Below are 26,798 nucleotides of genomic sequence, written 5' to 3' on the forward strand. Positions count from 1 at the left end.
AGATGAGATAGTGATGTTTCTCCAAAGTCATTACCACCAAGCTGCTAGAGCTTCGTGATGAACTATAACATATCAGGGATAGATATGATGATCCTTGAGACATTGGCGATGTTTGACACCGCGAAAGTAGAAATCAAGAAGGAGCATCAATTGTTGATGGTCAGTGAAACCACTAGTTTCAAGAAGGGCAAGGGCAAGAAGGGACACTTCATGAAACGGCAAATCAGCTTCTGTAATAAGGGGAACAGCCACTGGAGCAGAATTACCCTAGATACTTGGTAGATGAGAAGGCTAGCAAGGTCGATAGAAGTATATTGGATATACATTATGTTAATGTGTACTTTACTAGTACTCCTAGTAGCACCAGAGTATTAGATACCGGTTCGGTTGCTAAGTGTTAGTAACTCGAAATAAAAGCTACGGGATAAAAGGAGACTAGCTAAAGGTGAGCTGGCGATATGTGTTGGAAGTGTTTCCAAGGTTGATGTGATCAAGCATCGCACACTCCCTCTACCATCGAGATCGGTGTTAAACCTAAATAATTGTTATTTGGTGTTAGCATAGACATGATTGGATTATGTCTATCACACTACGTTTATTCATTTAAGGAGAATAATGGTTACTCTGTTTATTTGAATAATACCTTCAATGGTCTTGCACCTAAAATGAATGGTTTATTGAATCTCGATCGTAGTGATACACATGTTCATGCCAAAAGATATAAGATAGTAATGATAGTACCACCTACTTATGGCACTGCCATGTAAGTCATATTGGTATAAGACGCATGAAGAAGCTCCATGTTGATGGATCTTTGGACTCACTCGTTTTTGAAAAGCTTGAGACATGCGAACCATGTCTATTAGTGTATATGCATGAAGAAACTCCATGCAAATGGACCGTTTGGACTCACTTGATTTTGAATCACTTGAGACATGCAAATCATACCACATGGGCAAGATGACTGAAAGCCTCGTTTTCAATAAAATGGAACAAGAAAGCAACTTGTTGGAAGTAGTACATTTTGATGTGTGCAGTCCAATGAGTGCTGAGGCACGCAGTGGATATCGTTATGTTCTTACTTCACGGATGATTTGAGTAGATATTGAGTATATTTACTTGATGAAACACAAGTCTGAATTATTGAATGGTTCAAGTAATTTCAGAGTGAAGTTGAAGATCATCGTGACAAGAGGATAAAATGTCTATGATATGATCATAGAGATGAGTATCCAAGTTACGAGCTTTGGAACGCAATTAAGACATTGTGGAAATTGTTTCACAAATAATACCGCCTGGAACACCATAGTGTGATGGTGTGTCCGAACATCATAGTTGCACCCTATTGGATATGGTGTGTACCATGATGTCTCTTATCGAATTACCACTATCGTTCATGGGTTAGGCATTAGAGACAACCGCACTCACTTTAATAGGGCACCACGTAATTCCGTTGAGACGACACCGTTTGAACTATGGTTTGGAGAAACCTAAGTTGTTGTTTCTTAAAGGTTTGGGGCTGCGACGCTTATGTGAAAAAGTTTCAGGTTGATAAGCTCGAACCCAAAGCGGATAAAATGCATCTTCATAGGACACCCCAAAACAGTTGGGTATACCTCCTAATTCAGATCCGAAAGCAATAGGGATTGTTTCTTGAATCGGGTCCTTTCTCGAGGAAAAGTTTGTCTCGAAAGAATTGAGTGGGAGGATGGTGGAGACTTGATGAGGTTATTGAATCGTCACTTCAACTAGTGTGTAGCAGGGCACAGGAAGTTGTTCCTGTGGTGCCTACACCAATTGATGTAGAAGCTTATGATAGTGATCATGAAGTTTCAGATCAAGTCACTACCGTACCTCGAAGGGTGACAAGGACGCATACTACTTCAGAGTGGTACTGTAATCCTGTCTTGAAGGTCATGTTGCTAGACAACAATGAACCTGCGAGCTATGGAGAAGCGATAGTGGGCCCATATTCCGACAAATGGTTAGAAGCCATGAAATCCGAGATAGGATCCATGTATCAGAACAAAGCATGGACTTTGGTGGACTTGCCCGATGATTGGCAAGCCTTTGAGATAAATGGATCTTTAAGAAGAAGACGGACGTGGACAGTAATGTCACCGTCTATGAAGCTCGACTTGTGGCGAAGAGTTTTTCACAAGTTCAAGGAAGTTGACTACGATGAGATTTTCTCATCCGTAGCGATGCTTAAGTCCGTCGGAATCATGTTAGCATTAGCTACATTTATGAAATCTGCCAAATGGATGTCAAAACAAGTTTCCTTACCAGTTTTCGTAAGGAAAGGTTGTATGCGATACAATCAGAAAGGTTTTGTCGATCCTAAGGATGCTAAAAGGTATGCTAGCTCCAGCAATCCTTCTAAGGACTGGAGTAAGCATCTCGGAGTTGGAATGTACGCTTTGATGAGATGATCAAAGATTTTGGGTTTATACAAAGTTTATGAGAAATTTGTATTTCCAAAGAAGTGAGTGGGAGCACTATAGAATTTCTGATAAGTATATGTTGTTGACATATTGTTGATCAGAAATGATGTAGAATTTCTGGAAAGCATATAGGGTTGTTTGAAAGGTGTTTTTCAATAGAAAACCTGGATTAAGCTGCTTGAACATTAAGCATCAAGATCTATGAGGATAGATCAAAAACGCTAAATGGTACTTTCAAATGAGCACATACCTTGACATGATCTTGAAGGTGTTCAAGATGGATCAGTCAAAGAAGGAGTTCTTGCCTGAGTTGTAAGGTATGAAGTTAAGAGTAAAAGCTCGACCACGGCAGAAGAGAGAGAAAGGACGAAGGTCGTCCCCTATGCTTCAGACGTAGGCTCTATAGTATGCTATGATGTGTACCGCACCGGAAGTGTGCCTTGCCATGAGTCAGTCAAGGGGTACAAGAATGATCAAGGAATGGATCATTGGACAACGGTCAAAATTGTCGTTGGAGTAAATAAAGGACATGTTTCTCGATTATGGAGGTGATAAAGAGTTCGGCGTAAAGGGTTACGTCGATGCAAACTTTAACACCTATCCGAATGACTCTGAGTAGCAAACCGGATACGTATAGTGGAGCAACCATTTGGAATAGATCCAAGTGGAGCGTGGAAGCAACATTTACATTATGACATAGAGAATTGCGAAATATATACGGATCTGAATGTTGCAGACCCGTTGACTAAAACCTCTCTCACAAGCAAAACATGATCAAACCCCAGAACTCATTGAGTCTTAATCACATGGTGATGTGAACTAGTTTAGTGACACTAGTAAACTCTTTGGATGTTGGTCACATGGCGATGTGACCTGTCAATGTTAATCACATGGCGATGTGAACTAGATTATTGACTCTAGTGCAAGTGGGAGACTATTGGAAATATGCCCTAGAGGCAATAATAAATTAGTTATTATTATTATATTTCCTTGTTCATGATAATTGTTTATTATCCATGCTATAATTGTATTGATAGGAAACTCAGATACATGTGTGGGTACATAGACAACACCATGTCCCTAGTAAGCCTCTAGTTGACTAGCTCGTTGATCAATAGATGGTTACGGTTTCGTAACCATGGACAATGGATGTCATTGATAACGGGATCACATCATTAGGAGAATGATGTGATGGACAAGACCCAATCCTAAGCCTAGCACAAAGATCGTGTAGTTCGTATGCTAGAGCTTTTCTAATGTCAAGTATCATTTCCTTAGACCATGAGATTGTGCAACTCCCGGATACCGTAGGAATGCTTTGGGTGTACCAAACATCACAACGTAACTGGGTGGCTATAAAGGTGCACTACGGGTATCTCCGAAAGTGTCTGTTGGGTTGGCACGAATCGAGACTGGGATTTGTCACTCCGCATGACGGAGAGGTATCTCTGGGCCCACTCGGTAGGACATCATCATAATGTGCACAATGTGACCAAGGGGTTGATCACGGGATGATGTGTTACGGAATGAGTAAAGATACTTGCCGGTAACGAGATTGAACAAGGTATCGGGATACCGACGATCGAATCTCGGGCAAGTACAATACCGCTAGACAAAGGGAATTGTAGACGGGATTGATTGAGTCCTCGACATCATGGTTCATCCGATGAGATCATCGTGGAACATGTGGGAGCCAACACGGGTTCCAGATCCCGCTGTTGGTTATTGACCGGAGAACGTCTCCGTCATGTCTGCATGGTTCCCGAACCCGTAGGGTCTACACACTTAAGGTTCGATGACGCTAGGGTTATAGGGAATAGATATATGTGGTTACTGAATGTTGTTCGGAGTCCCGGATGAGATCCCGGACATCACGAGGACTTCCGGAATGGTCTGAATGGAAAGATTTATATATGGGAAGTCCTGTTTTGGTCACCGGAAAAGTTTCGGGTGTTATCGGTAATGTACCGGGACCACCGGGAGGGTCCCGGGGGTCCACCAAGTGGGGCCACCGGCCCCAGAGGGCTGCGTGGGCCAAGTGTGGGAGGGGACCAGCCCCAGGTGGGCTGGTGCGCCCCCCCCCACAAGGGCCCAAGGCGCCTAGGGTTTGGGGAGGGGGCGCCCCACCTTGCTTGGGGGGCAAGTTTCCCCCTCTCCCCCCCTTGGCCGCCACCCTAGATGGGTTTTGGGCTGCCGCACCCCTAGGGGTGGGAACCCTAGAGGGGGCGCAACCCCCTCCCTCTCCCCTATATATACTTGAGGTTTTGGGGCTGCCAGAGATAAGAGTTTCCACCTCTCCCTGGCGCAGCCCTACCTCTCTCCCTCCTCGTCTTTTGCGGTGCTTGACGAAGCCTTGTAGGATTGCCATGCTCCTCCATCACCACCATGCCGTTGTGCTGCTGCTGGACGGAGTCTTCCCCAACCTCTCCCTCTCTCCTTGCTGGATCAAGGTATGGGAGACGTCACCGGGCTGTACGTGTGTTGAACGCGTTGAAGTTGAGGACTACGTTGGCCATTTGATCTACAAGACATATTGTAAAATTTTAGACTAAGTTCATGATAATTAAGTTCATCTAATCAAATTATAATGAACTCCCACTCAGATTTGACATCCCTTTGGTCATCTAAGTGTTACACGATCCGAGTCGACTAGGCCGTGTCCGATCATCACGTGAGACGGACTAGTCATCGTCGGTGAACATTCTCATGTAGATCGTATCTTCCATACGACTCGTGTTCGACCTTTCGGTCTCCGTGTTCCGAGGCCATGTCTGTACATGCTAGGCTCGTCAAGTTAACCCTAAGTGTTTTCGCTGTGTAAAACTGTCTTACACCCGTTGTATGTGAACGTAAGAATCTATCACACCCGATCATCACGTGGTGCTTCGAAACGACGAACTGTAGCAACGGTGCACAGTTAGGGGAGAACACTTCTTGAAATTTTGTAAGGGATCATCTTATTTACTACCGTCGTTCTAAGTAAACAAGATGCATAAAACATAATAAACATCACATGCAATTATATAAGTAGTGACATGATATGGCCAATATCATATAGCTCCTTTGATCTTCATCTTCGGGGCTCCATGATCATCTTGTCACCGGCATGACACCATGATCTCCATCATCATGATCTCCATCATCGTGTCTTCATGAAGTTGTCACGCCAACGACTACTTCTACTTCTATGACTAACGCGTTTAGTAATAAAGTAAAGTAGTTTACATGGCGTTCTTTAATGACACGCAGGTCATACAAAAAATAAAGACAACTCCTATGGCTCCTGCCGGTTGTCATACTCATCGACATGCAAGTCGTGATTCCTATTACAATAGCATGAACATCTCATACATGACATATAGATCATTCATCATTCATCACAACTTTGGCCATATCATATCACAAAGCACTTGCTGCAAAAACAAGTTAGACGTCCTCTAATTGTTGTTTGCAAGTTTTACGTGGCTGAAGTAGGGTTCTAGCAAGAACGTTTTCTTACCTACGTGAAACCACAACATGATTTGTCAACTTCTATTTACCCTTCATAAGGACCCTTTTCATCGAATCCGCTTCAACTAAAGTAGGAGAGACAGACACCCGCCAGCCACCTTATGCAACTTGTGCATGTTAGTCGGTGGAACCGGTCTCACGTAAGCGTACGTGTAAGGTTGGTCCGGGCCGCTTCATCCCACAATACCGCTGAAGCAAGATAAGACTAGTAGCGGCAAGAAAGTTGACAAATCTACGCCCACAACCAATTGTGTTCTACTCGTGCAAGAAGAACTACGCATAGACCTAGCTCATGATGCCACTGTTGGGGAACGTTGCAGAAAACAAAAAATTTCCTACTCGTTTCACCAAGATCATCTAGGAGTTCATCTAGCAACGAGTGAATAGATGCATCTACATACCTTGTAGATCGCGAGCGGAAGCGTTCAAAGAACGGGGATGATGTAGTCGAACACGACGTGATTCGAATCACCGGAGATCCTAGCACCGAACGGACGGCACCTCCGCGTTCAACACACGTACGGAAACAGCCACGTCTCCTCCTTCTTGATCCAGCAAGGGAGGGAGGAGAGGTTGAGGGAGATGGCACCAGCAGCAGCACGACGGCGTGGTGTTGATGGAGCTGCAGTACTCCGGCAGAGCTTCGCTAAGCAATAAGGAGGTGGAGGAGGTGTTGGGGAGGGAGAAGGAGGCAACCAAAGGCCAAGGACTCAAGGTATGAAGTCCCTCCTCTCCCCCACTATATATAGGGGTGCCAAGGGGGGTGGCCGGCCCTAGGAGATCCAATCTCCTAGGGGGTGCGGCGGCCAAGGGGGGTTTCCCTCCCCCCCAAGGCACCTAGGAGGTGCCTTCCACTAGTAGGACTCCTCCCCCTTGGAAACCCTAGGCGCATGGGCCTAGTGGGGCTGGTGCCCTTGGCCCATGTAGGCCAAGGCGCACCCCCTACAGCCCATGTGGCCCCCGGGGATGGGTGGCCCCACCCGGTGGGCCCCCGGGACCCCTCCGGTGGTCCCGGTACAATACCGATAACCCCGAAACTTGTCCCGATGCCCGAAACAGGACTTCCCATATATAAATCTTTACCTCCGGACCATTCCGGAACTCCTCGTGACGTCCGGGATCTCATCCGGGACTCCGAACAACATTCGGGTTACTGCATATACATATCCCTACAACCCTAGCGTAACTGAACCTTAAGTGTGTAGACCCTACGGGTTCGGGAGACATGTAGACATGACCGAGATCGCTCTCCGGTCAATAACCAACAGCGGGATCTGGATACCCATGTTGGCTCCCACATGCTCCACGATGATCTCATCGGATGAACCACGATGTCGAGGATTTAATCAACCCCGTATGCAATTCCCTTTGTCAATCGATATGTTACTTGCCCGAGATTCGATCGTCGGTATCCCAATACCTCGTTCAATCTTGTTACCGGCAAGTCACTTTACTCGTACCGTAATGCATGATCCCGTGACCAAACACTTGGTCACTTTGAGCTCATTATGATGATGCATTACTGAGTGGGCCCAGTGATATCTCTCCGTCATGCGGAGTGACAAATCCCAGTCTCGATCCATATAAAACAATAGATACTTTCGGAGATACCTGTAGTGAACCTTTATAGTCACCCAGTTACGTTGTGACGTTTGATACACCCAAAGCACTCCTACGGTATCCAGGAGTTATACGATCTCATGGTCGAAGGAAGAGATACTTTGACATTGCAAAACTCTAGCAAACGAACTATACGATCTTGTGCTATGTTTAGGATTGGGTCTTGTCCATCACATCATTATCCTAATGATGTGATCCCGTTATCAATGACATCCAATGTCCATAGCCAGGAAACCATGACTATCTATTGATCAACGAGCTAGTCAACTAGAGGCTTACTAGGGACATGTTGGTGTCTGTTATTCACACATGTATTACGATTTCCGGATAATACAATTATAGCATGAATAAAGACAATTATCATGAACAAAGAAATATAATAATAATGCTTTTATTATTGCCTCTAGGGCATATTTCCAACATGAGCACCCTAGATGGTTGAGGTCACCTCAAATCCATACTCCATCGTGGTGAAGCTTCGTGGTGTTGTTGGGAGCCTCCAAGTGTTGTGGAGATAGCCCCAATCTTGTTTGTAAAGGTTTGGTCGCCGCCTTCAAGGGCACCAATAGTGGAATCACGGCATCTCGCATTGTGTGAGGGCGTGAGGAGATTACGGTGGCCCTAGTGGCTTCTTGGGGAGCATCGTGCCTCCACACCGCTCTAACAGAGACGTACTTCCCCTTAAAAGGAAGGAACTTCGGTAACACATCCTCGTCTTCACCGGCTCCACTCTTGGTTATTTCGTGCCTTTACTTTTGCAAGCTTACTTGTGTTGTATCTATTGCTTGCTTGTGTGCTAGTTTTCATTGCATCATATAGGTTGTCCACTTAGTTGCATATCTAGACAACCTACTTTGTCGTAAGGTTTAATTTGTTAAAGAAAAGCTTAAAAATTGTTACTTGCCTATTCACCCCCCCTCTAGTCAACCGTATCAATCCTTTCAATTGGTATCAGAGCCTCGTCTCTTTATTAAGGACTTTGCCGTCCGAATAGTATGGTTGACACCAACGACAGTGCGGAGGAGCACTCCGGTGTGAATCCTATCTCGTCTACGACCGATGGGGGAACCTCGGTCTCACGTGAGGAATTCAATGTGGCTTTAGACACATTGAAAACCTCCATGACGGCCGAGGTTAAAAGCATGTTTATTGAATTCCTAGAAGGACTTAAACTATCCACCTCGCCAACGAAAGTGGGTGATCCCACTAACAAGGTGACGGATGCCAACTCTGACAAGGGGGAAGCTAATAGTGAAAAAGGTCCTTCTACTAGTGGTAGAAATGGCTCCGGCATCTTTGCCCATGTGGAACCTCCTACTTATGGTGGACCGATTCCCACTACTCATTTAAATCATGCCGGTCCTCCTCCTAAGATTGTGAAAATGAGGATTTTGATGCTTGGGTGTATCGTTTCAAGCGTCATTTAAAACATGTGAATACTAATCTTTGGAGAATTATAGAAGAAGGTTTCTATCCACATGACCCAAGCAACTTCACCCCTCGAGAAGCCGTGGATAATCAATTCAATGAGAGTGCTCTCTTCATCATCCAAGATGCAATCCTTCCAGAAGATCTCCCTCATCTTCGACCTCATGCCATGGCTAAAGACGCATGGCAATGTGTTGTGTCTCTCTATCGAGGAAGTGCTAGCATTCAACACTCCAACTATGAAGTGGTGCAAGATGAAGCCGATGAGTTTGCAATGAAAGAAGATGAAGAACCTCGTGAGCTCTTTCGACGAGTGAACAAACTCGCGGTCGCACTCCGAGATCATGTGAGTAAGTACACGGATGACAAATGGATCAAGCGCAAGTTCCTCAAGGCCATGATGCCCTACAACAAGGCCATGTCCTCCGTCATTCGTCAAAGACCGGACTTCCACTCCATGACCTCAAGTGAAGTGTTGGATGAGTTCGTTGCAATGAGCATCTTAGACAAGACCGCCGATAATGCGGTGCTCCGTTCTCAAAGGGAAAAGAAGCCCAACCTTGCCTTGAAGGCCAAGGTCAGTGTGGAAGAAGAGGAAGAAGAAGAAGATGAGGAGAGCAACCCCGAAGACATGAAATATGATTATCATGAGCACATGGCTCTTGCTTCAAGACAATTTTGGAGCAAGAAGAATACAAGACCCAACTTCAACAAGAACATTTCAAGTGGCCTCAAGGGCAAGCAATGAGTTAGAACTTGTTTCAATTGTGGCGATGTGAGCCATTTCGTTGCGGAAAATCCTTACGAGAAGCGGGAAGACAATGGTGGCAAATTCATCCGAAAAGACAAGGCCAAGTCCTTCCCCAACAAGAACAACTTCACCAAGAAGACTCCTACTCGCGGGTTGGTGGTTCAAGAAGAATACCATGAGGATGATGATGATGAAGATAGTGAAGCAATGGCCATGGCATCCGTTGCCATTGCCACAACTCCCCGGGTGTCTCTCTTCGATTCACCTAACGAGAACATCACCGCCAAGTGCCTCATGGCTAAGGCCACCAACAAGGTAACCCCCAACATCAAAACCACCATTATTCCTAATCCTTCTTCAATGGATGGCTTTGATGATTGTAAGGGGTCTAACGAGGAGGTAAATGAATTTGAGTCCTTCATGAGTAATCTCAAGGGCAAATCCAAGAAGCACTTCGTTGCTCTCTTGGAACAACTTGGTGAAGCCAATGACATGATCGAGGCTCACGAAGAAACCATCTCTAAGATGGAAGGTCATAGTCGTGACTATGCCGATGAGATATCGGATCTCTCTAATGCTCTTGAGGAAGAGCGTGGGCATCATTTGGCTCTTAAGGAGTCACACAACGATGACCATGCCAAATTAAAGAAAGATCTTGATCATGCTCTTGTTGTGTCTCATGTTCTAACTTCCGAAAAGGCTAAGCTTGGGGTTGATCATGATAGACTCAAGGAGGAGTTTGATGTACTTGACAAGGCCCATAAGGTCTTGAAAGGTGCTCATGCAAACCTCAAGGAGTCTCATGCTCAACTCCAAGTTAAGCTAACCAAGGAAAAGGCCACATTTCCTCACATGGTCTTAATTGATAATGCAAATGCTACTAACCCGTGTTGTGAGCATGTGCATCTTGTGGAGGAGAATGCCAAGTTGAAGGAACAACTCGAGAAAGGTCTTGTGTCATGCATACAGGGCGAGAAGAACCTAAATGACCTGTTGAACAATCAAAAGGAAGTTGTGGGCAAGGAGGGAGTTGGGTTCTCACCCAAGTCCAAGAACAAGAAGAAGAACAAGGAGAAGAATAACAAGACCAAACGACCTCCCCCGCTCAAGCAAACCTTTGTGAATGAGGGAGAGGGTGCTCCTAAGGAGAAGAAGAACAATGTGAAGAGTGGTGATGCCAAAGAGCGCAAAGCCATCTCTCCCAACAAAGCCAGCGACTTTAACCCCTCTTATGTGTTGTGTCGTGCTAGTGATGGGCATGTTTATGCTAAATTTGTTGGTTCTTCTTATGAGTACGTTGAATGGTCTATTTGGGTTCCTAAGACCCTTGTTACTAACATCAAAGGACCCATTACTCAATGGGTACCTAAAACCAAGCATTGATCTCTTGTAGGTGTTTGCTTCTGGTGGGGGATCATGGTTGCTCGATAGTGGAGCAACAAATCATATGACTGGGAGCAAGGACTTGGTGGTGGACGTGCAAAAGATCCCATCTATTCCCACCAATGTCGAGTGGGGTGATGCCTCACATTCCAAGGTATTGGGTCTTGGCAAGGTTGTCATTTCTCACGATCTAACGATCGAGAAAGTCATGCTTGTTGAGTCCCTTGCGTTCAATTTACTTTCCGTTCGTCAACTTGCACTCATGGGCTTTGCCACCTTCTTTGATATTGATACCGTGGCCCTCTTGTGGAGCAAGACTCTTAAAGTAGCCTTTGTTGGGCATGTCGAGAACGGTCTCTATGTGATTAACTATTCGGAGCAACCCACTAAGACCGCGACATGCCTAATGGCTAAAGTTGATGTGGGATGGCTTTGGCATCGCCGTTTAGCCCACGTCAATATGAGATCTTTGCAAAGTCTTCTCAAGGGGGACCATGTCCGTGGACTAACAAATGTTAGTTTTGCCAAAGATCGTGCTTGTAGTGCTTGTATCGAAGGAAAGATTCATGAGACGGCTCACCCTCCCATGACTATCATCTACTCGAAGAGACCCTTGGAGCTCCTACACATGGACCTCTTTGGGCCTCCATCCTTTGATAGTCTTGGGGGTAGAAAGTATTGCTTGGTGATTGTGGATGATTATTCAAGATACACTTGGGTATACTTTTTCAAGAGGAAGAGTGAGACTCAACAAACCGTCATCGACTTTGCAAATTAAGCTCAACGTTAACACAATGCAAAGATCTTGAATATAAGAAGTGACAATGGCACCGAGTTCAAGAACTACACCTTGGATGAGTTTCTTAGTGATGAGGGGATCAAGCACCAATATTCTGCACCATATACCCTCAACAAAATGGTGTTGCAGAGAGGAAGAACCGGACATTGATGGATGCGGCAAGGACAATGATGTTGGAGTTCAAGTCTCCATACAACTTTTGGGCCGAAGCCATCAACACTGCATGTCATGCATCCAATCGGCTCTATCTCCGCAAAGGCTTGAACAAGACTCCTTATGAGATACTCACCGGGAACAAGCCCAATCTCAAGTACTTCCGGGTGTTCGGGTGTAAGTGTTTCATTCTCAAGAAAGGTGTTCGTTTGTCTAAATTTGAGGCTAGAGCTTATGAGGGCATATTTGTTGGTTATGCTACAAACTCTCATGCTTACCGTGTTCTCAACAAGTCCACTGGACTCATTGAGGAGACGTGTAACGTGGAGTTTGACGAAAATAACGGCTCCCAAGTGGAGCAAAGTGGTACTTGTGATGTAGGTGATGAAATTCCTCCCCAAGCCATAAGAAGAATGGGTATTGGTCATATTCTACCCATTGAGGAACCCCTTGTGGCCGAAGGAGAAGGACAATGCTCCACTCAAGTGGAGCCTTCATCTACTCAAGACCCACACGCTTCCGAAGAACAAAGTGTAGGCCCTCAACCTCGGGAACAAGACGAAGGGCAAGATCAATCTCAAGATGATGGTGAACCTCCAATTGATGCCCAAGGTCAAGTTCTCCCTCTCGAGCAAGTTCAAGATCATGAGCAAGCTCAAGATCAAGAACAAGCTCAAGACGGCGCTCAAGATGATCAAGTTAACCCTCCTCCTTCCACATCCGAGGAGGAATTAGAGCGTCATGCCGCAAAGATTGCTTCCAAACTCACCACCAAAGGCCATCTCATGGAAAATGTGGTTGGAAGTCTAAGAAAGGGGGTAAGCACTCGTAGACAATTAGCAAACTATTGTGAACATCACGCGTTTGTCTCTTGTGTTGAACCCCAAAAGGTCTATGAGGCGCTCGAAGACTCGGATTGGCTCAATGCCATGCATGAAGAACTCAACAACTTTGAGTACAAGAAGGTGTGGAGATTGGTGCCAAGGCCATCGGGGAACCACAACGTCATTGGAACCAAGTGGATCTTCAAGAACAAGCAAGATGCTCATGGGAACATCATTCGCAACAAGGCAAGATTGGTAGCACAAGGCTACTCCCAAGTCGAGGGTATCGACTACGGTGAAACCTTTGCTCCCGTTGCTCGTCTTGAATCCATACGTTTGTTGATTGCTTATGCTTCCCATCACAACTTTAAGTTGCAACAAATGGATGTGAAAAGTGCTTTTCTTAATGGTCCTATACTCCTATTAATGAGTTGGTTTATGTCAAGCAACCCCCCAGTCGAGGATCCTTACTTCCCGGATCATGTGTATCAACTCGATAAGGCACTCTATGGCCTTAAAAAAGCCCCACGTGCATGGTATGACCACCTTACCGAGTTGTTACAAGATCGTGGATTTGAAGTTGGGCAAATCGATCCCACTCTTTTTACTAAGAAGGTCAAAGGGGAGTTGTTTGTGTGCCAACTATATGTTGATGACATTATCTTTGGTTCCCCTAACAAAGCTTTCAATGAAGAATTTGTCGCTCTCATGACCTGTAAGTTCAAGATGTCTTCGATGGGAGAGTTGAAGTTCTTCCTTGGTTTTGATATCAAACAAAGAAGAGAAGGTACCTTCATCAACCAAGCCAAATACACTCAAGACATGCTTAAGAGATTCAAGCTAAGTGATGTCAAGCCGGCCTCTACTCCGATGCCCACCAAGTGCCAACTTGACATTGATCCCAATGGTAAAGCGGTGGATCAAAAGGTATACCGCTCTATGATTGGTTCCTTGCTTTACCTTTGTGCATCTAGACCGGATATCATGTTGAGTGTGGGAATGTGTGCACGGTTCCAAGCCGCACCAAAGGAAAGCCACTTTGTGGCGGTCAAGCGAATCTTTCGATATTTGGCTCATACCCCAAACTTTGGCCTATGGTACCCAAGAGGAGCTAACTTCAAGCTTGAAGGATTCACGGATTCTGATTGGGCGGGAGACAAGGTGGATAGGAAGTCCACTTCCGGAGGGTGCCAATTTCTTGGTTGCTCTTTGGTAAGTTGGTCTTCTAAGAAGCAAAGTTGTGTATCTCTCTCGTCCACTGAAGCGGAATATGTGGCGGCCGGTAGTTGTTGTGCACAACTCTTATGGATGAGGCAAACTTTAAAGGAGTACGGTGTCATGTGTGACAAAGTGCCTCTTTGGTGTGACAATGAAAGTGCCATCAAGATTTCTCTCAACCCGGTGCAACACTTCAAGATGAAGCATATTGAGATCCGGTATCACTTCATCCGGGATCACATTAGGCGAGGGGAGATCGAGCTCAAGTATGTCAACACTCATGATAACCTTGCATATATTTTCACGAAGCCCTTGGATGAAGCAAGATTTCGCGAGTTAAGGCATGAGCTAAATATCATTGATTCGAGCAATGTGACTTGAATCCGTGCACCCCCCACCACACTCAACTTGTTGTCTAGTTTAGATGTAGGCATGGACATAGGGGGAGTGTTGTTCTCTCAATGAACTCTCCCTCCCCCCATTATGCATAAATTGATCTAGTCTTTCACTTTAACCATATTTTATGGTACTAGTGCTTCACGGACGAGTTTTGGTCATGGGTCCAAGGTTAAAATCTTCGCGACACCATACCTCTTGACTCAAACATAGGTGGCCTCGGCCACCGCCCTCTCTTGAAGAGGTGTGTTCTGTTCCGTTGTTAGTGTGTTTGTGGCCTTGTTGGTCTTTCTTCTTTCTTGGCTGTGGTTTTTCTGTTCTTTTTGAGCTTAAGTCGTGTGCCTAGAGGCCTGTGGTTGCTAAGCGGTACTACCGCTGGTGGTGTGTAGTACTACCGCTCTAAGCAGTACTACCGCCCACCAGCGCGGTACTACCGCTGCGAGGCGGGGGAAGGGGGTTATATTGGGGGCAGGGGGAGTTTTCTTCTCCCCCATACCCATTCGCTCGCCCCCACGCTCTGTTCGTCTCTCCAGCAACCGGCATCGCGGGAGGGCTCCGGCGGATCTCCCTCTCCGGAGCGCTCCTCTCCATTTCCTTCGGTGGAGACGATCCCCACCTTGTCCTCTTGCCATGGATGCCGGTATTGCCCCGTTCTCTCTCTCTTCTTGTCTAGATTTCCAATCTAGCATCTTAGGGGCAATAGTAGTTGCATCTCTAGATTCTTGGCCAAATCTAGGCTTGAGTAGGATGGAGAAGGCTTCTAGGCAGTTTGGATTGGTGTTTGGTAGGAGTATTTTTGAATTTGGTAGGACGGTAGTGCCGGATCTGACCACGGTAGTAGGAAACTGTTGTTTCCCATCTCGAGCGGTACTACCGCTCCCTCTGGAGCAGTACTACCGCTTGGAGCGATACTGCCGCTCCCAGGTCGCGGTACTACCGCTCTCTACCAGATTCCACCATACTTTTACTAATCAGTGATCCTTTTTGGTTGTGTTTGGTGGCTTATGCTCGTTCTTTCTGGTTGTTTGCGTGTTCTTGTGTGTGGTTCCAGGTGATGAGCTTCCTGAGCCTCAGGCTCGGTGTGTCAACCCCGGTCGTGCCACATCAAGCGGTACCGCACAACTGAGTCTGCAGGAGGTTCCTCATGAAGGAAATATGCCCTAGAGGCAATAATAAAGTTATTATTTATTTCCTTATATCATGATAAATGTTTATTATTCATGCTAGAATTGTATTAACCGGAAACATAATACATGTGTGAATACATAGACCAACATAACGTCACTAGTATGCCTCTACTTGACTAGCTCATTAATCAAAGATGGTTATGTTTCCTAACCATAGACATGTGTTGTCATTTGATTAACGGGATCACATCATTAGGATAATGATGTGATTGACTTGACCCATTCCGTTAGCTTAGCACTTGATCGTTTAGTATGTTGTTGTTGCTTTCTTCATGACTTATACATGTTTCTGTAACTATGAGATTATGCAACTCCCATTTACCGGAGGAACACTTTGGGTGCTACCAAACGTCACAACGTAACTGGGTGATTATAAAGGAGTACTACAGGTGTCTCCAAAGGTACATGTTGGGTTGGCGTATTTCGAGATTAGGTTTTGTCACTCCGATTGTCGGAGAGGTATCTCTGGGCCCTCTCGGTAATGCACATCACTATAAGCCTTACAAGCAATGTAGCTAATGAGTTAGTTACGGAATGATGCATTGCGTAACGAGTAAAGATACTTGCCCGTAACAAGATTGAACTAGGTATTGGATACCGACGATCGAATCTCGGGCAAGTAACATACCGATGACAAAGGGAACAACGTATGTTGTTATGCGGTTTGACCGATAAAGATCTTCGTAGAATATGTGGGAGCCAATATGAGCATCCAGGTTCCGCTATTGGTTATTGACCGAGAATAGTTCTAGGTCATGTCTACATAGTTCTCGAACCCGTAGGGTCCGCACGCTTAAGGTTTCGATGACAGTTATATTATGAGTTTATGAGTTTTGATGTACCGAAGGAGTTCGGAGTCCTGGATGAGATCGGGGACATGACGAGGAGTCTCGAAATGGTCGAGACGTAAAGATCGATATATTGGAAGACTATATTCGGAGTTCGGAAAGGTTCCGAGTGATTCGGGTATTTTTCGGAGTACCGGAGAGTTACGGGAATTCGCCGGGGAGTATATGGGCCTTATTGGGCCATACGGGAATAGAGGAGAGAGGCCGAAAGGAAGGAGGCGCGCAACCCCCTCTGGTCCGAATTTGATAAGGGGTGCGGCCCCCCTTTCCTTCCTCCTCTCCCCCTCTTTCCCCACTTCTCCTACTCCAACAAGGAAGGAGGGAGTCCTACTCCCGGTGGGAGTAGGACTCCCCTTGGCGCGCCCCTCCTAGGCCGGCCGCCCCCTCCCCCCTTGCTCCTTTATATACGGGGGCAGGGGGGCACCTCTAGGCACGACAACACAAGTTGATCTACGGATCGTTCCTTAGCCGTGTGCGGTGCCCCCCTCCACCATATTCCACCTCGGTCATATCGTCGCAGTGTTTAGGCGAAGCCCTGCGCCGGTAGAGCATCATCATCGTCACCACGCCGTCGTGCTAACGGAACTCATCCCCGACACTTTGCTGGATCGGAGTCCGGGGATCGTCATCGAGCTGAACGTGTGCTGAACTCGGAGGTGCCGTACGTTCGGTGCTTGGATCGGACGGATCGTGAAGACGTACGACTACATCAACCGCGTTGTGCTAACGCTTCCGCTTACGGTCTATGAGGGTACGTGGACAACACTCTCCCCTCTCGTTGCTATGTCATCACCATGATCTTGTGTGTGCATAGGATTTTTTTTGAAATTACTACGTTCCCCAACACCTCAAGTGCTCCTCCTCCACCCCAACTCCAGAAGAAGCCTGGTGTCAAGCCGAAGCCTGGCAAAACTGTGCCAGAAATGTCAGCCAAGGAGTTCTAGGCAAGACGTCGCCGCAACCCCTATGAGGCAGACCAAGATCCCACTTTGGTTAACCGTCCGTTCTGGAACAGGTTTCATTTGCCATCTTCTTTGATGTTCTTAAGGCCAAGAAGAACCTCTTTGTTAACGTGCACTCCATCAACACCGACCATATGGAGAAGGATCCTGATTACTTTGGTGAAGCTCTTCAGATGTGCACTCAACTGAACATTCTTGGTGTCATGCAATTCAACAAAGATTATGATGCTGATATTGTGGCCCAATTCTATGCCACGGTTCATCTCGGGACTGATGAGGACAGGACACTGACTTGGATGACCAATGGCAAGTTGCTTTCAGTCAAGTGGAAGGCGTTCATGGAATTGATTGGGGTGGAAGATCAAGGGCTTGCGTCTCCTGTCGGCTTTCGCCCACACCGCAACACCTCCGCCACTCACAAGCAAGCTCTATGGCCGTACTGCACTTTGAAGATCAACCCTGAGACGAAGAAGGAAACATATGAGCTTCCTGCCTTTCTGGACATTCTTCACCGTGTCTTCCATGAGACTCTTTTCCCTCGCATCGGGAATCTGGATATGGTTCATTCTTATCTCGTGGACATGCTTCTATTCTGCCAGCGTGAGAAGGAACAAAACACCAGAGAGTCCCTGGACATATCCCATGTTATGTGGTCTGAGCTTTTATCTGCTATCTCCGAGCGCAAGTGCCCGATTTATGGTCCGTTCATCATGCTGCTTATTGAGAAGGCCTGGGGTCGTGTCTATCCCCAGGTGATGCTAGAGACTGGGGAGTTGGTTTCTCACGACATCAAGCGTCTGAGGAAGAAGGACAACTGGGGCTCTCAGATCCCTAAATATGGAGTTCCTTCATCTGCCACTGCCATGGCGACCGAGGAGGAGGCTGAGGCTGAGGCTGAGGATTATGATGACTGTGCCTTCTGCGGCAGAGCCCTCTTGGGCAAAGAAGCTCAAGCTCAAGATGAAGAAGTTGTTCTACATGGGGCTCACGGTCGGTACATGACTCATGTGGGTGAGAAGAAGGCCCGTCGTCGTCACAAGGAGCTCATGCGCCAGTTGGGTGCTACCGTTAACAGTGGATCTGAGGACCAACTTACTAAGGAGGAGGAGTGGATTCAGCAGCACTGCCCGTGGACCGATTCTGATGCCGAGCACTTCCCGACCGACGATGGTGGCGCAGACGATCCCGCTGAGACCTGATTCTCTTGCTATCACCTGGAGCTGTAGCAACACTCCCTCTCCTTTTTGGTGTCTCGATGCCAAAGGGGGGGAGAGTTTAGGGATTTGTGTTGTGTCTTCCGTCGTTTGTGTTTTCTCGCAGTTTCCCTGGTTTGGTTTGTGTCTGGTTTGTGTCAGTGAGACCTAAGTTCCAGTCATATGGTGTGAGACATATGCTACCTTATCTTTCAAGTATCATTATCTATGTCTATCTAGATTGTGAGTTGCATGCTTATCCTGTTATCTATGTTGCTCTCATATATCATGCTTAGGTAGTTGGTCTCTAAAATTTAGGGGGAGCATTGATCCTGGTATCTGTATCGTGCAGTCCAAAGCACTTATCTAGACAGCACACATCCAAGGGGAGCCCTTCTACATTTTAGGACGGTGGGGCTTTGCGCCGATCCTATATCTTTCTTGTTTGTGCGAATCCCGTATTGTCATCAATCCGCCAAAAAAGGGGGAGATTGTAAGGGCATATTTATCCCCAAGATGTTTTGGTGATTGATGACAATGCTTTTGCGGACTAATCGTGTGCGTTGAGTTCTTTCAGAGATTCATCCTTTGACACGAGACGATTACTTCCCCTCGGTGTTTTATTCAAGACGGTGTAGCTCCTTCGTTTCTTTGCTGGTGGTCTAGTTTCGTAGGAGTCACCGTACTATCAAGAGGGGATCCGCTTTGGGAAGGCTAGGGTGGAATCAACACGTACACATCCTTATCACACCCGATGCTTCTTTCCGCTTCTTTGGAGCTATCTTTCCTAATCTGTGCCTGCCTGTCCTGTCCCAGCGGTAGTACCGCGGTCCTCAACGGTAGTACCGCCGAAGCTCGTCAAGCGGTAGTACCGCTCCCCGAGCGGTAGTACCGCTTGCGAACTTCGGCCGTAGTACCGCAGTGGTTCCGGGCTACTACCGCCTCGATTCTCGACTGCTGTTTTTCGTGTCAGGTTTTACGGTACTAGTAGCAGCAGTAGGGGCGGTAGTACCGCTCCAAGCGGTAGTACCGCCTATACTTCCGCGGTAGTACCACTTATCAGCGGTAGTACTGCCCTGTCCAAGCGGTACTACCGCTCTGTGCGTGGCTGTTTGGGGAGGTACCGGTTGGATTGTTTGCCCCACTATATAAAGGTGTCTTCTTCCCCAAAGTTGACCTACCTCTTCCCCCAAAAGCTCCATTGTTGCTCCAAGCTCCATTTTCGCACGATCTCTCTCCCTAGCCAATCAAACTTGTTGATTTGCTCGGGATTGGTTGAGAAGGCCCCGATCTACACTTCCACTAAGAGAAATTTGATTCCCCCACTAATCCCTAGCGGATCTTGTTACTCTTGGGTGTTTGAGCACCCTAGACGGTTGAGGTCACCTCAAAGCCATACTCCATCGTGGTGAAGCTTCGTGGTGTTGTTGGGAGCCTCCAAGTGTTGTGGAGATAGCCCCAATCTTGTTTGTAAAGGTTCGGTCGCCGCCTTCAAGGGCACCAATAGTGGAATCACGGCATCTCGCATTGTGTGAGGGCGTGAGGAGATTACGGTGGCCCTAGTGGCTTCTTGGGGAGCATCGTGCCTCCACACCGCTCTAACGGAGACGTACTTCCCTTTAAAAGGAAGGAACTTCGGTAACACATCCTCGTCTTCACCGGCTCCACTCTTGGTTATTTCATGCCTTTACTTTTGCAAGCTTACTTGTGTTGTATCTATTGCTTGCTTGTGTGCTAGTTGTCATTGCATCATATAGGTTGTCCACTTAGTTGCATATCTAGACAACCTACTTTGTCGCAAGGTTTAATTTGTTAAAGAAAAGTTTAAAAATTGTTAGTTGCCTATTCACCCCCCCTCCCTTTAGTCAACCGTATCGATCCTTTTACACGCCCCCTTCCCCGCGAGCCCTTATGGGCCGGACCATGTCCATGTGGGATGCCGTCTGTTTTTTATTTCGTTTTTCTTCCTATTTTTTACTTATTTATTAAAATATTTCAAGATTTCAAAAAGTTCTAAATTTAAAAAAAGTTCTAAATTTCAAAAAAGTTCATTTTAAAAACATTCAGGAAATTATAAAATGTCTGTGTATTTTAAAATAATGTTCGCATATTCAAAAAATGTTACAATCTTTTAAGAAAACTGGGAAATAAAAATGTTCATGATTTTGAAAAACATTCGCAAACTAAAATAGTGTTGATACATTTTTGACATAGTTTGCCAAAATAAAAAATGTTCATGAATTAACCGATTCAAGAAATGATTATGAATTGGAGAAATATTTGTACTTTTAAGAAAATAGTACTAATTTTTTTTCCAAGTTCTGAAAACTTTATTCAAGAATTTCGGAATTTTTCGAAAATTGTTCTCCAATACACAAAAGTGTTCACGTGTTTCTTTTTCAAGTTCGCAATCTCAAAAATAGTCACGAATTTGGAAAAAAAATTCATGAATTTGAAAGTATTCACGATTTCATATAAATGTTCACAAATTCTAAAAGTATTCATGATTTAAAAAATTCAGTAATTTGAATATACGTCCACAAAATGAAAAGTGAAAATAGGAAAATTACATCGAGAATAAAGATAATAAAATATAAATGAGGAATGAAAGAAAAGGGAAAAGGGAAAATGAATTTAGAAAAAATGAAAAAGCAAATGAAAAAAGGAAAGAAAGGAAAGAATGAACCTAAAAATACCAGAATAAACGAAAAGTGAAAACACACAAAAAGAGAAAACTCGGCCCAGGAAGGTTAAACTAAATTCTAGAACCTTTTCAAAGCCGGAAAGAAGCTAGTTGGGCCGGCCCAAAGTACGCGCTCGGTCGCTAACCAGCGACCCTACGCGCTAAATAGGATTGGCCCACCGTAAAAGAAAAAGGCCGACCCCCAGAACAAAATTTAGGAGCGCTTGGACTTGGCCGAGCGCCGGGACAAGAGAGGCGGCAAAACTTCCCCCGAAACATTTCGCCGTCCCGTCTCCTTCTCCTGCTCCTCCTCCTGCCTCCCGCGCGCTCCCCTCCTCGCCCCCGCGAGGCCGAGGGGATCGTCCGGCCGACCGGAGCCCTGGTCGACTCCGGTGGGCGCCCGCCCTCATCGCCCCTCGGCTCCGCGCTTGGCTTTCGTCCCCGGCCCCGAGGCCGGCTCGCCGCCGGCGGATCCGTCGCCGGAGCTACTAGGGTTTCGCGGCATCGGGCCTCGCCGCCGCCGAGATCTAGGGTTTCGAGCTCAGGTACGCCCCCCTCCGCCGCCTCGGGTTGCCTGGCGTGGTTGGGCAGAGTAAAATTCGTGGCTTTGTTGGGTTTCTGTAATGTCAGGAGCGGAGTAGGATTCGTGGATTAGGTTTTGCGGTTCCGTTCCCGAATCCGTGCTTGATCCGCGCTGCCCCTAACCCCTCTCTTCGAGCCGCGGGCACGAAGGGAACGGCACATCGACTCGCCGCCCTCCAGCCCAGTGCCGCGCCAAGGCTGCAGGGTAAACCTTCTTCCCTTACGCGATCCTGGCTTGGTTTCTCTGGTGCTACTTGGTGGCCCTGAGCGTGGAAACCCTAGGTTAACTAATGGATGGGGATTGACGCGAGGGTTTGAGGGGATTAAGTGCTGGATTCAGGAGGCGGGTTGAGGGGATGATGGGTAGTAACATCATGTTCCCCTTCCCCCTTTTTCAAGATAATGATGCTCCTGTTCATGTAGATGAGAGGGCGATTTATGCTTTGGTAGCTATCCTCAATTGCCCCCCTAGTTCCAGCGTCGACGAATTCGTCCTCAATTCTCCCCTAGTTCCAGCGTGAATTAATTCGTCGGCTGAGATCCACCACAGGCTTATGCATATCTTGTTGTTGAATAAATGTGTGGTTGGTAGCAATTACAAATTTGCAATTAGGGATCAGTTGTTTGGTTTATTGCCAACACAATTCTCAACTTGTTGAATGGTCACCTGAATTTTATTATTAAAATGGAACAAATTTTTTTTGAACCGAACTGGAACAAATCAGTTTTTTTGAACAAATATTAGCCCTAACATAAAACAGTCAGTTTTTCACTTTTGCTTGCAAGTTTGTGCTCTTCCATTATATATTCATTCAGTATCAAGTGCAACTAAAAGAATTATTGCTAAATCAAATTAAAACATGTTACGAAATGGACTGTTAATTCGGATAGCTTAGTTGGCAATAATTTGATTTAGCAAGAATCATTAACAGTCCATTTTTCATTGCTAAAAGAATCATTAACAGTCCATTTCGTAGCATTTGAATTTAGTTCGATACTCACCAGTCTTCTGATTTGAAACGGATCTTGTATTTGCGCTTTATCAAATTAAGAATGGTTATTATGAATTATAAAGTCTAGAGATGGATTTGGTAACCAGTATCGCGATTTATTACCTGCAGGAAGGGTGGAAGTTTCCTAAGGCTAGATCAATATTGAACCTGATAGTTACCACAGCTGACGAATATCAAACAATCATGAAAGCTCCTGAGCAGCGCCGTAAACCAACTGATACAGAAGCAAAGGCCAAACTTGGTGGTGATAAGTTGCATTGCCTGAAGCCAGGAAAATACACCCACAAATCATCAGGTGATGCGTTGGTTCCCTATTCCTAATTTCTTATAGTACTACGTTCGTACTGAACTTCAGATCAGAGAAATCAACAATTGAAGTAGAAAAGTAGGTGCTCGTTGGCAGCTGCATTTGGACTGTAACAACCACATGTCCCTGTCAAGTTTTTAACCATATCACTTTTCAGGCAATATCGGGGCAAAATGCAGAAGAGAAGATGCTCAATCATTTACCAGCAGTAAGATTGCATTGAAGGGTGGTAGCTTTATGGAAGTACCATTTAACAATTCGACAAACTTACCTGCTCAACCACCAAATTATTCTAAAAAGATGAAGCTTCAGTTTTTTCCAATAGATGAGGCGATTCAAAAGGTTCTACAGCAGGTGATTATCTCAGTTTATGCAAGAAACTTGTATAAGTACTGCATGTAACGTTCTGTAAGTTCAAATTTCTTGTCTTATGGCTTTTTCCACCACTTAATTAACAGGAGAAACACAATCCTTACCTTGAGTTGACCTTGGCTCCTCGAAAGAAGATGTCCTCAATTGTGCAACATCTGAACACAAAATGGGGCCGTTCTAGCTGCGCAAAAGGCGAGCTCATGCTCTTCCCATATGGTGCTAGACCGGATAGCTTAGTTGGCAGTGAAAAATGGACTGTTAATGATTCTTGCACTGCTGCTGATGTTTATGTTGCTGTTGGCAGCCCTTCAACATTTCGCTTAAGGTTTGATTTCTTACTGAGAAATGGTTACCTTCATCGTAATAATATATCTATGGAGGATGATTGTGTGTGTGTGTGCATGCGCGTGTGTGTGTGTGTGTGTGTGTGTGTGTGTCTTTTGTTTAATTCTCTCTACATTAATGTAAGGTACTTTCAGATGATCATGATTTTGTATTCATTAGCATGTCATAAAAGAAATTAGCAATGATGGTTCAGATTTGGAGACTCGACATGTCAAACAGCGTGATATGAAAATCAAGCAGGTACAAAAAATTTCAGCTAATCATCGTTTTGTTTACTTTAGGTATGGATGGTTTGAGCACAATTTGAAGCAACAAAGCAGCGAAGAATCTTTTGCACCCATGCACTCTGCAGAAAAGACCATCGGTGACAAACCTTCAGATCATTTTGTGTTTCCAAACAAACCTTCAGATCCTTTTGAGTTTCCAAACAAACCTTTAGATCCTTTTGAGTTTCCAAACAAACCTTCAGATCCTTTTGAGCTTCCAAACAAATCTTCAGATCCTTTTGAGTTTCCAAGCAAACCTTCAGATCCTTTTGAGTTTCCAAGTAAATTTACCAGTCCATCCGATGTGTGTAACACAGAACAGACTGTGGTGGTGAGTATGCAATTTCATTTGATTCTTACAACAATGATGTCATTTGTACTTGAGACTTAATCCTCTTTGTATGTTTCCAAAATTAGGATAACCAAACCAAAGTGACACCTCTCTCGTGGATAGACTGCATATCCAATATCAGTTTCGGAGCACTCTTATCACAGGCTGTACCCTCTCAAGACAGTAAACAACCGCCTTTGCAAAATAGCTCGATTCTCCAGCAGATTCCTGCTACGTGCGATTCATTTGATGCTGCTATTGCCTCCTTGATTGCTCACCAGCAAACAAGTAACCAACCGAAGGTCTCAAATCCATCTGTTTGGGATGCAGAAGAAACTTGTCATGCATTTCCCCGGAATCAAACTTCAGCCAGGATGTTCTCTTCAGCTCATGGCAACAGTAGTGCTATTACCCCGTCTATCCTGGGTGCAATTCCTGAGTCTGATACAGATGGCAACCAGGTAGCTGCTATTCCCTTGCTCTTGTAATGTTCTGTCTTCCAAACACAGTATGTGTTGCTTAATAGCCTTTTCTTGCTGCAGCGTTGTTCTACTGAAGGCAGGAAAGAGGAATCAACCCCTCAGATACCAGGCTTGGGCAATAATGATAATGTGAAGCCAGATGTGCCAATGGTATCATTTAGGGCCTCTTAACAAACATTGATATCTTTGAGATGCTTTGTTTTGCTTTCTCATCCAATTGCTGATTGGATTCTTATATATGCTTACCTGCTCGCTTTCAGCCTGAATCCACCGGTGAGCCAGAGCTTGGGGCATTTGACTCTAGGCTTTTGAGTGGAACCGACAGTTTAGGTCTAAGCGGCTTGCTAGCAAACAGCTTGGATGCATTTCCGAAGTTCACTGTTTCGTAAGGCTCAGAAATTTACATTGAAGACCTGAAGTTATAGATCCTGTAAAGATCACCGTTTGGTTTCTTGCTTCAAGAACCGATTACTTTTGGGCTTACTGAAGCTGGTCGTGTAGATAATCAGTTAACGGCCCATCTTAGTCACATAAACTTAATTCTTACTGATCGCTCGCTACTTGCGAGAATTCTGTATTTTCAAAATTGTTCATAATCTGCTTGGTTGCTTACCGTTTTGTATGCATCCTGTATTTCGTCAAATGTTTTATGAACAGATATTCTCTTTGAAACTTTGGACTTGAATATCTGTGTGTAAAACCTGAGTGGGCTTACTGAAATTGACCAATTCTTCATCGTTACATTGGTTTGAAGTTGATTGTGCTTGCGCTTTTGTCATGAAAGAAACACTTGGTTGAGAAGTTCAGTGGTATGTTGCTACATGACGATATCAATTTTGTGTTATCATTCTGTCCAATATTTGTTGGAACTCACCAGTTTTCCTTTACTACAAGATACGGGAGGTTGTGAAAGAGGGGGCATGTAGTGATGGCCTACAAGCACAAGCACAGGTTGCAGATGATAGTGTTTCGAAGGGGTCTGAAGATTACGTGGCCAATCTTAGCTTCACTCAACTCTTGACGGTAATCTTGCTAAGATGGTTTACATATCTAGAATTCTACTCCCTCCATTCACAAATATAATATGTTTTGGACATTTCAATATGGACCACCTATGGACTGAAATGAGTAAACAAAGACGCTAAAACGTGTCTATACACTTCCGATTCACAAAACAGTTAGAACATCTTATATAGTATTATTTGTGAACGGAGCAAGTAGATAAAGTCGTTTGAGAAGGAGTTCTAACTAGTTTGTTTGATCTAAAGGGTCCAGTCCCATATGATCTTTTAACAGGGTTATATTGATGCACTTTTGTTTCATCTCATTCTATATTGTTCATCCTATAAAGAAGCAAGCAACAACTTGGGAGCATTTCGAGTTATTATTACAAAGAAGCAAGCAACTCGGAGCATTTTGGGAGACTGACGCAGTACTGGTAGCGTGTGCGGCCGTACACTTGTGGCCGCCTTCTGCGATCGTGTGTTCCTCTGTACGCTAGCCAGCTGAGACGACGTTGTCGCAGTCCGGATTTAATACCCGTCACTACGGCACCAGCATTTTTCCCAGCTGCATACGTACAGTACTTATTTATGGATATCGTTGGCAGTTGGGCATCGGTTTTTTCCTGGAGGAACTGACGGAGAATGACTCTTCCGGCTGATAAACAAGTCTGAACAGACGCCATTTTCCCCACTTGTG

The 26,798-nt window shown here is 45.4% G+C and overlaps 1 protein-coding gene across 1 annotated transcript; it reads left to right on the forward strand.

Annotated features, from left to right (window-relative positions):
- Window positions 1–21,637: 21,637 nt before the first annotated feature.
- LOC123068979 (TSL-kinase interacting protein 1) lies at window positions 21,638–25,838 on the forward strand. The gene is made up of 8 exons (XM_044491690.1): window positions 21,638–21,944; window positions 23,103–23,289; window positions 23,459–23,655; window positions 23,760–23,998; window positions 24,300–24,615; window positions 24,702–25,076; window positions 25,158–25,247; window positions 25,358–25,838. Exons 2-8 carry the CDS (start codon window positions 23,178–23,180, stop codon window positions 25,484–25,486), a joined length of 1,458 nt encoding a protein of 485 aa, XP_044347625.1. The 5' UTR covers window positions 21,638–21,944; window positions 23,103–23,177; the 3' UTR covers window positions 25,487–25,838.
- The last annotated feature ends 960 nt before the right edge of the window (window positions 25,839–26,798 follow it).

This window comes from Triticum aestivum, chromosome 3B (genome assembly GCF_018294505.1).
Source record: "Triticum aestivum cultivar Chinese Spring chromosome 3B, IWGSC CS RefSeq v2.1, whole genome shotgun sequence".
Lineage (NCBI taxonomy): Eukaryota > Viridiplantae > Streptophyta > Magnoliopsida > Poales > Poaceae > Triticum > Triticum aestivum.